The sequence below is a fragment of the Fusarium proliferatum genome (genome assembly GCF_900067095.1).
Source record: "Fusarium proliferatum ET1 genome assembly, contig: FPRO_scaffold003, whole genome shotgun sequence".
Taxonomy (NCBI): domain Eukaryota; kingdom Fungi; phylum Ascomycota; class Sordariomycetes; order Hypocreales; family Nectriaceae; genus Fusarium; species Fusarium proliferatum.
The window spans coordinates 423,023-436,017 of record NW_022194792.1 but is presented as its reverse complement, the minus strand read 5'-3'; the positions used below and the strand labels follow the sequence as shown (position 1 = coordinate 436,017).

The 12,995-nt window shown below is 47.7% G+C and overlaps 3 protein-coding genes across 3 annotated transcripts; 2 read left to right on the top strand and 1 right to left on the bottom strand.

The window, feature by feature from the left end:
• Positions 1–545: 545 nt before the first annotated feature.
• On the top strand, positions 546–2,244 carry FPRO_07044 (uncharacterized protein; the record flags this gene model as incomplete). Its single annotated transcript, XM_031227976.1, has 4 exons — positions 546–641; positions 694–804; positions 864–1,042; positions 1,131–2,244. 4 exons carry the CDS (start codon positions 546–548, stop codon positions 2,242–2,244), a joined length of 1,500 nt encoding a protein of 499 aa, XP_031078358.1.
• Positions 2,245–2,614: 370 nt separating this feature from the next.
• FPRO_07045 (uncharacterized protein) lies at positions 2,615–3,589 on the bottom strand (the record flags this gene model as incomplete). The annotated part of the gene is made up of 1 exon (XM_031227975.1): positions 2,615–3,589. The coding sequence occupies one exon, from the start codon at positions 3,587–3,589 to the stop codon at positions 2,615–2,617; it is 975 nt and encodes a 324-aa protein (XP_031078357.1).
• Positions 3,590–5,574: 1,985 nt separating this feature from the next.
• On the top strand, positions 5,575–12,639 carry FPRO_07046 (uncharacterized protein; the record flags this gene model as incomplete). Its single annotated transcript, XM_031227974.1, has 10 exons — positions 5,575–6,082; positions 6,433–7,542; positions 7,601–7,735; positions 7,780–8,901; positions 8,951–9,096; positions 9,144–9,319; positions 9,368–9,487; positions 9,535–10,718; positions 10,765–10,847; positions 10,903–12,639. The coding sequence occupies 10 exons, from the start codon at positions 5,575–5,577 to the stop codon at positions 12,637–12,639; spliced, it is 6,321 nt and encodes a 2,106-aa protein (XP_031078356.1).
• Positions 12,640–12,995: the final 356 nt, after the last annotated feature.

Below are 12,995 nucleotides of genomic sequence, written 5' to 3'. Positions count from 1 at the left end.
AGTTTCTATCCAGGTAAAGACTGCAGAAAGAAAGGTCGCCTGTGTGATGATATAATGATCCCCATTCGGAAAATGCGGAGTAAGCTCAAGAACAATAGCTCAGTCTAGGGAAGGAAAGAAAACTCAGAATCTTAATCCTAAATGACAAGGGACTTAGGTAAATGTATACAAATTTAGGATGTCTTTACTACCTAAGTTTAGGGCACCTTTGATAAGCTTAGGATACATTTTGCTGAGTTTATTTTGACATCCTGTATTAAAGTCCAGTCTTTTCTTGCTCCCAGAGGTCACTACCATTGAAAATATGAGTCTCCACGATTGGCCCATCTCCACATTCCGATCGCTTCAAGCCATGTGGGGCCGGATAGCCGGTCTTCAACCCCGCAAAGAGCTTCCGGGAATTGTTTATAATGGAGAGCCGCCCGGAGGGATTGTGGATGTACTTATTGTTTTAACACCCGAATGAGACCTCTGTATATTGAAAGCTTAGTTACATAATTGACTAAAATTCCCAAGCTTCTCGTTTTGAGTCCTAGCCCGTCACCATGGACCGCCTGTCCCATCTCGTTTCGGACTTCTCTCGGGGGACTCTTCTCGCAGCGCTCTCACTATCGTTATGCCTGCTTTATCTATCAATTAAAGTCAGTCGCCGCATCTGCAGCTCATATCACCGTCTAATCAACATCTTTGCAGATCATCGGCCGTTTATTCTTCAGTCCACTTCGACATGTCCCAGGGCCATCCTCTACCAAGCTCACTAGAGTAGCAGTTTGGCTGAGCACCATACAAGGTCGTCGCGTTTACGTACGTTCATCTTCTCCCATTTCCTATGAGCTGATGCTGATATAAGAGCCCGAATACAGAAGCTGGAGGAGCTACACAAAAAGTACGGTCCTGTTGTGCGAATTGGTCCGAATGAGGTATCAATTAGTGACTGGCGACACCTGCGCACGATCTATCTCAATACCAAGGGAATGATAAAAGACCCATACTTCTATGAACCTGCTACCTTTGTGGGCAAAGACAATATCTTCCAGATGGTGTGAGTATAGTTTTCCTTTCTGTCACCTCCTCCTACGTTCTTCACTGGCTTCATACAGTAAGGCCTGATGTCTAACTTGATATAACAGAAATGTCCAACAACATGCTGCACGACGAAAGATGAGCAGTCCTCCATACTCACTGCAATCCGTCGCACTACTGGGTCCCCTGATCAAAGGCAATGCCCAACGTCTTGCGCAACGGCTCAAAAGCGGCATTACATCTCCCGTCGACGCCTACACACTATGCGGTCTCTTCAGCTTCGAGGTCATCTGCCAAGCTGGCTTTGCAAAAGACTTCTCCAACGACACCAGTGGCGCAGCTGCTCATAAACTCCTTCAAGCAATGGACGGAAGCGCACTCACCCTGCTCTTTGACGGTGCTCTTCCTTTTGTAGCCAGATTTGACATCGGTACGAAGTTACCAGGCGTCATTGGTGATTCATATCGTAAACGAGATTACTGGCGGGAGAAGTCTTATGAGATGGTCGATCATTTTCTTGAGAAGAGTGCGGATGATGAGAAGTATTTGCTTACGCCGTTGGCTACCGGTGTTGATGGATACCTGGGGCGCAAACTCACTCATGAGGAGCTTGTTGAGGAAGCTATGGGGTATATGTTTGCTGGCTCAGGCACGACATCATCGACATTGACATATCTGCTCTATGAGCTGTCAAAACCGGAGAACGCCGCTATCCAGGAGCGATTGCGCGCCGAAGTACTCGCCATACCTGACGATGATATCGTGGCCATCAGAAACAACGCGTACATCAACGCAGTCATCAAAGAGGCATTCCGCGCTCATCCAACAATCATCTCGACTATCCCCCGCCTACTCACCGAGCCCTTGACACTCGGTCAGTACGTTCTGCCATCTGGCACAGTCATCGGAATGCAGAATTGGCTTCACCACCACGATGCCTCTGTCTTCCCAGAGCCAGAGAAATTCATCCCCGAACGATGGCTTAACGAGACTTCCGAGATGAAATCCGCTCTTACACCGTTTAGTATTGGCAAGAGAAATTGTATCGGTCAGAATCTGGCGTGGCAGGAGCTTTATTGGGCTGTAAGCGAGGTCATGCGCTCCGGTTCAAGATTTAGAGTTGCGGAGGAAATGAAGGATTGGGAGATGGAGATGGAGGATCGGTTCAATACCGCTCCGCGGGGGAGAAGGCTCATGCTTACTGTTTCGCCAGTCGATTAGGAGAGGGCTATTGTTGGAAAATCGGATAATTGAATGGATGTGGATGGCGACTGATCAACTTCTGCTAAAGTAGCACGAGGCTGAGTGTTTTTGAGGGTGCGCCATGTCGCCAGACTGTTTTTTATCTAAATATCTGATGCGAGCAATCACCATGGTTTCAATACATGTGACACAGATCGAGACAGTTGATGGCAATATTTATGATCAGGATTGAAGAATTATATTATACAGGCCGTGTATTCTAATCATGCATTTTGAACGCCAAATACCCAGTATACAAATAAATTATGTAGTACAGTCTTGAAGTCACGTCATTCTCCGCGTCAGGTATCATATCGCTTCCCCCAGTCTATCATTCTATTCCCTTTCATTACGCCTTCTGCTTCGACACCGCCCTGTATCGACTAGGCAACCCGACATTACTCCTCTCCGCCGGCGGGATACTCTGCGCATAGCCTCCATAAGCCGGCAGCGCAGGCTTCACTGCCGGAGCCATGCTCCCACTAGTCCCCGGTCTTTGCGGAATGCTACCCCATGAATTATTAGACTGATGTTGTGCGCCATACGCCATCGTCTGTATAAACTGCATTTGATCCTGGATGCCCTGCGGTATTTGCTGATGTATTTGCCCAGAAGGCGTTTGTGGCCGTGATAATTGATGTGGCATTGGCGCGCCATACGGTGAAGGCATGTATGGTGATGCACCCGTCAAAGCAAACGGGTTCTGTAGTGCTTGAAAACTAGCACTTGGCGTCCCCCGTCGCGAAGCTTTAGCGCGCTCCTCATTCGCAATAACGCTGATCAAACCGCCCGTAAACATGGGCTTCTTTGTCTGGAAGGGATCCTGAAACGGGTCTTGGAAAGGATCTTGAGGAAGATTTGTTGCAAAGGATGGTAGGCGGAGATGTGAGCCGTTATCGGGCTTTCCTTGCGCCGAACCGGGTCTCATCATGTGTTGTTGCGCGGAAGCTCGGAGATTGGGGTTCGATCGAACACCCGCCAAGCGAGACATGCGATCCCGTTGGCTCCGAGCCTGCAGCATAGCCAGCGGGACGTCGTCGTCGCTATCGTCGTCAGGAATGTTCATCCAAGGACCTTGTATAGAGGGAATGCGCGAGTGTTCTGTTGATGGGGGTCCTTCGGTCGTCTTCATCATTTGTTGTCGGTATCCAGCAAGATGCGCTTCTTGACGTTTTCGCTGATCATTTTGCCTTTTTGGCTTGCTGTCGTCGTCGGAATCGTAGTTGATGTTCTCTTCTTCATCTTCGCTGTTCTGCTCCTCTTTTCGCTTTCGGTATGCTTCTTGTGTCATGACACTAGGTGTTGGGGAAGTGCGGCCTGGCATTATGTCGGTGTTTCGGGGAAATGGTGTCAGAGCAATTAGATGGTCTAGCTGTTGAAGTCTGGGGAAGATAAGGACAAAAAGAGTGGAGTGTTAGAGGTCATACAAGGTCACCGTGGGTAAAAGGATAGAATGACAGTGAAGGCAGTATGATTTGAAGTGCTGCTGTCCTTTTTGTATAAAGTTCGTAACGGACAATGTCATAGAACTGCCGGGGCTTTACTAATTCTACGGGGCTCATCCCTGCTTACAATCAGGTACTAGCGCCCCGTAGCTAACGTCAGATTGATGACCATAGCGGGTATGGCTCCCTCTCTGTGCAGTCCTCCCCCAATAATTCATGATCCAAAGCTGCAGACAGAAACTTTGTGGCTGGCTGCGTGTTTAAATAGTTTCTACAAAGCAACGTTTCCTCCCAACAGAACCTTTGCCTCACTGTCTTCGTGTCTGTACACGCATTCCTTTCTCGTGTTTTTGCTGACGGTCGGGACGTCCGGGTTCTGCTTAGCGCTTTGATGACATGCGTTTTGATGCTTCGGGGAGACCGTTACATAGCGCATTGAGGCTTAACTGGCCCCGTCCCCCTTTTTTTTCTCATCCCAAGTCTTGGGACTTTGGCTCCAGCCAGGGTTCGGATAATTTTAGAAACGCTGATAGTTTCAGCAGACTTCTCAGTTTGGTGATATTTTTCTCGCCCTCTTGCATTGTTCCGTGCAAATTTGATGTCTGCGTATTTCAACGTCTCTCATCTCGATACTAAAGTTCCAATTGAACAGAGTTTTCACTTGCAAAGCTTATTGCATTTCCTCGTAAACGGACCAGGGGGAAGTTGGGCCCAGAACTTTGCAGGTCGCGGGGCAAAAACCTCGTATAGATAAAATCGGAGCAAGATATTTTCCGCTAATCAATTGGGGCCCGAGATGGGGCTCGGCTGTTATTTTAAGGCTGGGAATGACAAAGCAGGAATTCTCCTTTTCTACGCCAAGCTTTCTATTTATATCATCATCCAATATTTGGCGGAGAGTTCTATTTTGAACCCGCCTCATCTTGCTTTCCCGTCAAAATGCCTGTAATATTTCTATCTTTATCATTGAAGTTTGGAGAACCCCATTTCGATTGGTATTCTAGCTTCAGTTGACTGCCGATCGCGACGTAATACTAGGTGGAATGGCATGCTTCTCCAGAATTACCGATGTAGATACAAGCTTATCCTTATCGCGATAGCACTGGTACAGATACCCTAGAGCTGCACAATTTGCCTTATTTCTTATTGAAGCCACGCTGTGTATTTTATACATAGGTGCTTCAATCTTCTTTTCTATCCAAATAGATTCGAATGAATAGTTGCAGGACTACTCTATCATAGAATGAAGATTGTAGACATGCTGTGACAGCACGACAACTAATGTTTTCTGCCATAAACACCAGACGCAGAAAAGTCACGCCGCTGTTTGATCCATTGGTGAGATTCTTGGATCCCAACCAAACGTGGGCTGCGGCGGCACATCGTTCAGTATTCATTAGCTCAACTAGCAGAGACCAAATCAAGGAATAATCTGTCCCTGGAGTCCGGACCATAAGCTGAAGATGATCTTTTCTCAATCTTCCATCTCGGGCAGTATTCCGTTCGAATTCCTCCTATTAGATGTATAGTTACTCGTTGAATATAACTAAAGGCTGCCACAATTATGCTGAGACATTAACCTTTCTATCGTCTCAATTGGCTCAATTGACTTCACCGCTAGCGATGATCATTACTATGCTGCTCAATGTCTCACGGCTAAGCCGCGCCACGGCTGGTCCAAAGCGAGAAGTAGCAGAAAATTAAGCTTACCGCTCAATTGGCAAGATTAACATGAAGATACTGAGGTATCTAGTCTTCAATTACTGTACTTATGGAGAGCCCGACTGCCAATTATTTCGTGAGCGGTTGATCGTGATCAACCTTCTAAACACTCAACCATCTCGAAACAGTTACATCTCTAATCATGGCATCTGAGTCGAGCCACGAGCTTCCACCAGAATGGGGCCTCGTGCCGCCCAACCCAGATCCGGATCTAGTCCTCCCCGGAGATGCCATTGGACGAGAACTGGATCGAATTGAGATGCCGTCTCTCGATGTTCCCATCAGTCGCATCATAGGATCTATGCCCCTTGTTTTTCGCCCTGATGTTGAGATCACTGAACTGTCCGAGATCGACTCGGAGACTGACGAGCCTGAAACCCCACCTGATACCAGTGCTAGCTACGCAGGTTGGAATAGAACTATCAAGTCCGATAGTACTCCTCTTCAGCGAGCTACGACCATCGGAGGCGCTGTTGTGCACAATCTATGTCTTGTCATTCCAGATGATGACCTGAACGGCTTCGCCGACCTTCCAGTCCAGCCTGTTCGAGCAAGCAAAGGAGAACCGGCTCAATTGGTTGCCAAGATCTTGGACGATGAGACCGAAACGGCTCCCATGCCATTTCTCATCCTTCCCGATGAACGTCGAGGTGGGCCCGACGTCAGAAGTGCCGACTCCGCTGCGATGGATCTGCTCGCGACTTACAGTCCCGACAAATCAACCTCTCAGCCTATTGCTTCGGCCCTTGCTGCGCTCAAGGCACGAGAGCCAGTCTGGGGAGAAGGGGGACGAGGAAGACCAGAAGGAAAAGCTTGGGAGATCGAAGATGGAAGAGTTTGTCTTGTCTGGAGACATCAATGACTTTTGGGGGATCAAGGGCCTGACTGCCAAATTATACAAGTATAAGGGCAAGTCACTATATCAGTGCTCATTGCAGCCACCTGCTTGAACGGCGTTGGTGTTGATTGTACATTCGACATGAATCTGACTCATCATTAGGACCTGAAAGGGACGCCGTTGATATTCCCGAGATGCCGGAAATTCGAGAGGATAAGACCGAAGCTAAGACCGAGCAATTTGGTGGGAAGATGGTGCCTTTGTCTGACGAGCCAGACACTAAGCCAAAGGATAAAGATGATAAAGGGGAAGATGGAGAGAAGCAAGATACGGACGAGCCTGCCAGAGAGAAGATCAAGCTGAACACGGAAGGCTTGAGCCTCAAAGGGCAGCCTTTGGGGAAATTGTTTCCCTTCATTAACAACTTCAACCTCAGGAACCTTCCCGTGGAGAACCTCGAAATCACCTACTCTGAAGAGAAGAAGAACTTTCTCTTCAAACCTGGGCTGCGACTCGAAGTGGACGTCGCGTTCAAGAATAGCCTCGCCTGGGCGGGCGATGCCTTGAAAAGTCTCTTTGGACCCAACGACCCTCCCAAATCCATTCATCTAAGTGCCCATTTGGCGGACACGCGCGACTGGTCTAAGAGGCCCAAGATCGAGAACTTGGTACTTCAAGGATACTTTCCACCACTTGCTCTCAAAGCCTGGGATCTTCTGAACTTCCGAACGCTGGGTATCGAGATTATAGCCACCAAAGCGGCCAAAAACAAGCGATCAGAAGACGACTCCGAAGGCGATAAGCCTGAAGATGGAAGGCTAAAGGAGGAGAATCTGGACGATGCTGGCGATAAGAATGAGGAAGGGGAAGACGAAGAAGAAGGTTCCGACGACAAAGCGAAAGAAAAGAAGTCTTGGTTTTTTGGCTTTGCCTTTTTCGGAACCGTGCTGATCACGAAGGTTCCCCATGCAAATGTCCCGCTGGGCGTCAATTATAGGATTGCGAGGGATTTTATTGCCGCAGAAGAGGAAGAGAAGAAAGAAGACGATCAAGAGCAAGATAGTGAAGTTCAAGCTGCCGAGGATGAAGGTCGAGAAGGAATTGCAAAAGAAAAGCCAGCCAAGACGATAGATAAAAGCCCTAAAGACGATGCTAAGGAGGACGGGGAGAATAACAAGGAAGGCAAGGAAACCGACAAGAAGAATGACAACTCCAAGCATAAAAGAAATTGGAATTTGCTCATCAAACCGGAAAAGTGGGAGAACATATATGGTATTGAGAACATCACAGTACGCACAGAGGCTACTTTTAAGATGCTGCTAATATCGAGCGACACAGATGGAAGACGCGGAGCTCAAGGCATCATTTGAGGAGGGCGACTTTCGCAACACGGTTAAATTGGAATTGTCAGCGGAGCTGAAGCTAGGAGATGGAACATTTAAAGTCCAAGGACAGATATCGCGAGGTATGTTAGAGATACGATCAGACAGTCAACGCTAACATCACTAGATGACAACTTTCTTGAGGTTGAGGTAGGTGATCTTACACTAACTGACATCAAGAAGATACACGCACAAATCTCGGGACAGAAGCTACCTGAGAAGGAAACGAACAAGTCAGACGACCAAAAGAAGGCAGACGAGAGGAAGATGGCAGGAGGCAACAAAATCACCTTCAAAGAGATGAAACTCAAACTGTCGAGCAAGAAGTCGAAAGAAGAAAAGACTACTAGGAAAGCGCTTGAGCTCAACGGAAAAATCGCTTTCAACGAACATTCAAGCGCGGTCGGGAACCTGACCTTTGCGAGTGACGGAGTGACGGTCCAAGGTGGTATCTCAGACGTCAAGATCCCCGATACTGACATCGTGATTGAGAAGGCGGGCTTGGAAATATTCTTTGGATTTAGGCCAAAGAAAATTGAGGAGAAACTAGATGAGAAGAGTGGCGATGGCAAGAAGGAGTCTAAGCCCACTAGCGAGAGCAAACCCGCAGCACCAGGTAAGGATCAAGATGGTAAGATGGTAGAGAAGCGCCTGGTGAAGTCAACAGACAAACCACCACTTACCAAAACGCTGTCTGAAAAGAAAGAGACGGACAACAAGGCGGAGAGAGTCAAGAGAGGAAACAGATTCGGCATTCTGGGCGTGGTCAAAATAAACAAGATCACCATCAAGGTCGGACTTTACACTGAGCAGAAGGAGAGCAACGAGAGGAGGGAGTGGCTGGCATTCGGTGCGATTGAGAACGTCAGGTTGAGAGAGATCTGGAATGCTATCCCAGAGGATAGCTTTCTTAATCTCGAGTTGAGGAACATTGCACTTATCGCTTCATCTCACGACAGGAAGAAGAAGAAGAAAGATGACAAAACAGAAGATGAAGGCGATGATGCAGGGAAGAGTGACGAGGTAAAGCCCAAGGCGATTAGGAATAGGGTGCCAGATGGTGAGGTTTGGATCAACAATCTTAGTGTGTTCGCCGTTTCTGAAGGGGAGAAACCCGATGAGGATTCGAAGGGCAAAGAGGGAGTTGGAAACAAAGATGAGAAAGCAGATGAAGAGGAAGAACAAAAGGAGCCAGATAATTGGGACGTCCTGGGAACAGTTGATGCATATAACTATCCCGTGGTGAAAGGTGAGTATAGTTCTGATACTGCAAGCTGCTGAATTAACATTTTGAATAGGTCTACAGCTTTGTGCGACTATCCACTCCTTCCGGCAACTAGAGGAGCTCAACGGGAAGAAGAAGTTGGAAGGACTCACACTCATCTTATCGATAAATTCGAAGGGTAAAATCAGTGCTACTATTGATCTACCAGAGTCTTTCAGAGTAAGCCTTCAGGCATGTCCACGCTGGATTGTACTAATGTGCAAAAGCTGCAATTTTCGGATACTGCATACCTCCACAGCTTCGGTACTACTATCGCTATCAAGTCGACCACGGGGCCAGAATTGAACATCCACGCAACGTTAACTTTGATGTTCAAAGACTCGGACCCCATTTCTGTGGAGGGAGTCATTGCTGGGAACATTAAGGGTGCGAGAGGAGAATTGTAAGTTTTCTGAGACCTCGTGATGACATGTGGCTGATGGCTTGGTAGGATGATGTCTGATGACTCTAAATGGGTCAATCCATTTAATCTGAACAAGAACATGGTATTTTCCCAACTCGGAGTTGGAACAGGCTTTGCATATGCAACTGTTCTCGTCACTGGACCAGAGTAAGCATCTCATTCAATTTGAGTCTGACATCCTAACGAAACTTCAGTGAAATTTTTATGCGAGGACAAGTCGATATCGGAAACTTTCGTGCGAAGCTCGACACGGGTCTCCGTGTGACTAGCGCTGAGGCAGTCTTCCAACTCGAGATGAACAAGCTTGATGCCATGGAGGTTATTCAACTTGCTGGCGTCCTCATTGATAACCAAGCCATGCAGCAGATGAAAGGAGCGGAGGATAAGCTGGTCTTCGAGGACCTGAAACTGTATGTCTCATCCGGCGCTGAGTTCTTAGGTCGCTATTACGATCGCGGTATTCAGGTGCGAGGCAAGATGTGGTGCTTCGGCAAGAGAGGAGAGTTTGACGGTAGGTTTGATGAGAATGGTGTTGTTATCAAAGCAGGGATCGACAAGTTCAAGGTCGGCGGTCTCGAGATTACATCAACGCAAGAAGGTGTTGATCGAGCGACCATGGACATCGAAATGACCAAGGACAGACAGAAGCTGTTCATTGACGGCCGGATCCGATACTCCAGCCTCGAGATCAGCGTGTTTCTTGACCTTGATATCCAAGAGCAGTATCTCAGACTTGACGTCAAGATCAACCTGACCGAAAGCTTACTGTTGAGCCTCAAAGCTGATGTCGTGGTCAAGAATCATGATTCCCTTGAAGGAGCCGAGATGAGCTTCGAGGCAATTTTGGATACTGACATCTTGGGTGTTATCTTGCAAGGCATCACAGACGGTATTGACGTACTGCATAAGCTGGCTAAAAAGGCGATTGATGATGCACGGAGCGACTTGACTACAAAGCTCGCCCAAAAGAAGGCTGCCCTGGAAGCAATGAAGAGCGAGCTAGATCAGCTTGATAAAAAGTGCACTGCAGAAAAATTGAAGAAGCGGGAGGAGATTGAGCAAGAGACTGAGTTATTGAGGGTACTTAATGATGAGTTCGATAAATATGCAGGGGCTTACAGAGATGCAAAAGAGGCCAGAGAGCAAAATGTGGAGGAGATTCAAAAGCTGAAAAGTTTGAGAGATGAGGCAGAAAGAAGGCTTGGAGAGAAGAAGATGGAGATAGGGAAGAAGTATGAGGAAGATATAAAGAAAGAAAAGGCCAATAGGGATGCTATGGAGCAGGAAAAGAAGAGATTAGTTGATAGGAAAGAGGCGAAATGGGGAGATCAGTTGAGAAGCTCCATAGAGGCGGAAAAAAGTTGGAACTGGTGGCGCAGTAAGTATTTGACCTTTCAGCCACAGATTGACTCTAACTTTGATAGACAGAGAAAATGAACTATATAATTGGAAGATGGTGTGTCTGTCGAAAGTGGGATCGTGTATATTTTACGAGTGGCCATATTGGGTACGCGCATTTTGGCCCTTGATACACTTGGACGCATCAGCTAACATCTAGTAAGGCCGGAAAACTCGCCGAGGCCACGGCAGGTCTCGAGGCCGCACACATTCGAAAGGCAGCCGACGCAGCAGTTCGACAAGTGGGAATAACCATATCCCAGCTTCCAGCCTTCCGGGACCTTGAAGAAGCCATAGGAGAAGCAACCAAAAAAATCGAGCAGTTTGGAAGAGCACTCGATGGTCTCGTTAATAGAGGGATCGGGGCCTATATCGAGGAGATGTCGAAGGATGAGAGCGAAGATCTGGACCGCCAGATCAGACTGCTAGACGCATTGATGGAGAAGAGCAAGGAGCTCGAGGCTGCTTACGAGGAAGCGAACAGAGATCTTGAAAAGACTGTGGAGAGGCTATCACCAAAACAAGAAGCCGCGAGGAAAAGGATTGCTGACATCCAGGCTGAGATCAAGATGCTGCCTGCGCAACATGAGTACATGAACAAGAAACAGGATTACGAAAACATTGAAATCCAAGTCAAAGACCTCAACGCAACACTGGAAAACATTCAAAGGGTTATGAAAGAGGTCTCGCAGATCAGTAAAGATGTTCTGAATACCTTGAAGAAGGGAATTCCGAGAGTCACCAAGATTATCGTCAGGGCTAGCAACAGGTCCTTTGCGGATGATAAACCTTTGATGTTTGAGATACATGCCGTGTGGATGGATATACAGGAGATATTCTGTGTCGAATGGGCACCGAATCAAAGGATTTCGGTTCTTTACTCACAGGCTGCCGAGAAGTTGGCGACTTGGGGGCATGAGGACGAACACCCTGCTCTACCTGAGCCAACGCCACGACCATATCCCACACCACAAGATCCAAAGCCAGGGCCCCAAGACCCACATCACAAAGTGAAGATTCATCTTATTCACCGCGGCGCAAATAACGACGCAGATTGGCCATACTGGAGCACCTTTGATGGCCAGACTTGGAGCGAGGATTACAAGATTTGGTCTTTTGGACTACAGATCAGCGATGGTTTCTGCTTAGCTTCGTTCCAGAAGAGGCTTTTCATTTTCCATCTCAACCCCAGAAGCCGCAGGTCACAAGTGTTCTACGAGTCATACGCATCAGGGGCATGGACGAGAGGAGCGACCACGACTATTCCGAATACCCTAACCTCGCCAGGGATGTGCGCTGTCACCTTCCGAGGCAAACTTTACCTCTTCCACCATGGAATTCCCAAAGAGAAACTTCGATACAATGTCTTTGACGGTCAACGATGGGGGGGCGACACTGATATCCACATCGACGACGTCACCGTGGGCTTTACCGCTGTTGTATTCAACGACAAGATATACCTGTTCTATCTTCCAAAATACGGCATCGCCTCCCGCAGGTATGCTTATGTTGCGTTTGACGGAACGCGCTGGGAGAAGGCACGTGCCCTTACTCGACTTGGCAAGCCTGGTGTTACAGCAGCTGTGTACCAAAACAAGCTACATCTGGTGCATCAAGGACACGGCAAGGCTGAGGCTAACAAACTGTGGTATAATGTCTTTGATGGGAAGGATTGGATAACGCTTTCTGAAAAGGCTGGAGCCCCGCTTGTGCCGGACTGTTGTGATGTCGAGGGGGATATTTCTTCTGTTGTTTATGAGGATAAGATGTATTTGTTTTATAAGAAGTTGGGTGATTCAGGGGTGTATAGACATGTATTCGATGGGAGTAAGTGGGTTGCGGAACAGGTTGAGGGGGTTCAGACTGTAAAAGGAGTGGCTAGTGTTGTTCATGAGTTGTAGATAGACATGGCTCCGAGTAGCAGTGCTGGACGCAGAGTAGTTTGGGCGAGATGGTTAAATAATGGACCACCATGAATAATCAAACCCAATCAGCGCACGATACGCCGATCTTTCATCATCTACCTGTAAATAGCAACCGCCGAGGTAGTAGGCTAACAGGTATTGGCCATTTCTGTAGTGTATGTCACTGAGAGCTTTGTCGACTTACACTGGAAGTAATGCTATTCGCATTAATGGGCTGTGCCGCATTGTCGGTCACAACACATTATCGGGAATAAGCCTTCAGCTAGCCCGGGCGCTACTGAACTTGATGAGTTATAACTTATCGCAGTACTTGAGGGATTTATTTATCTATC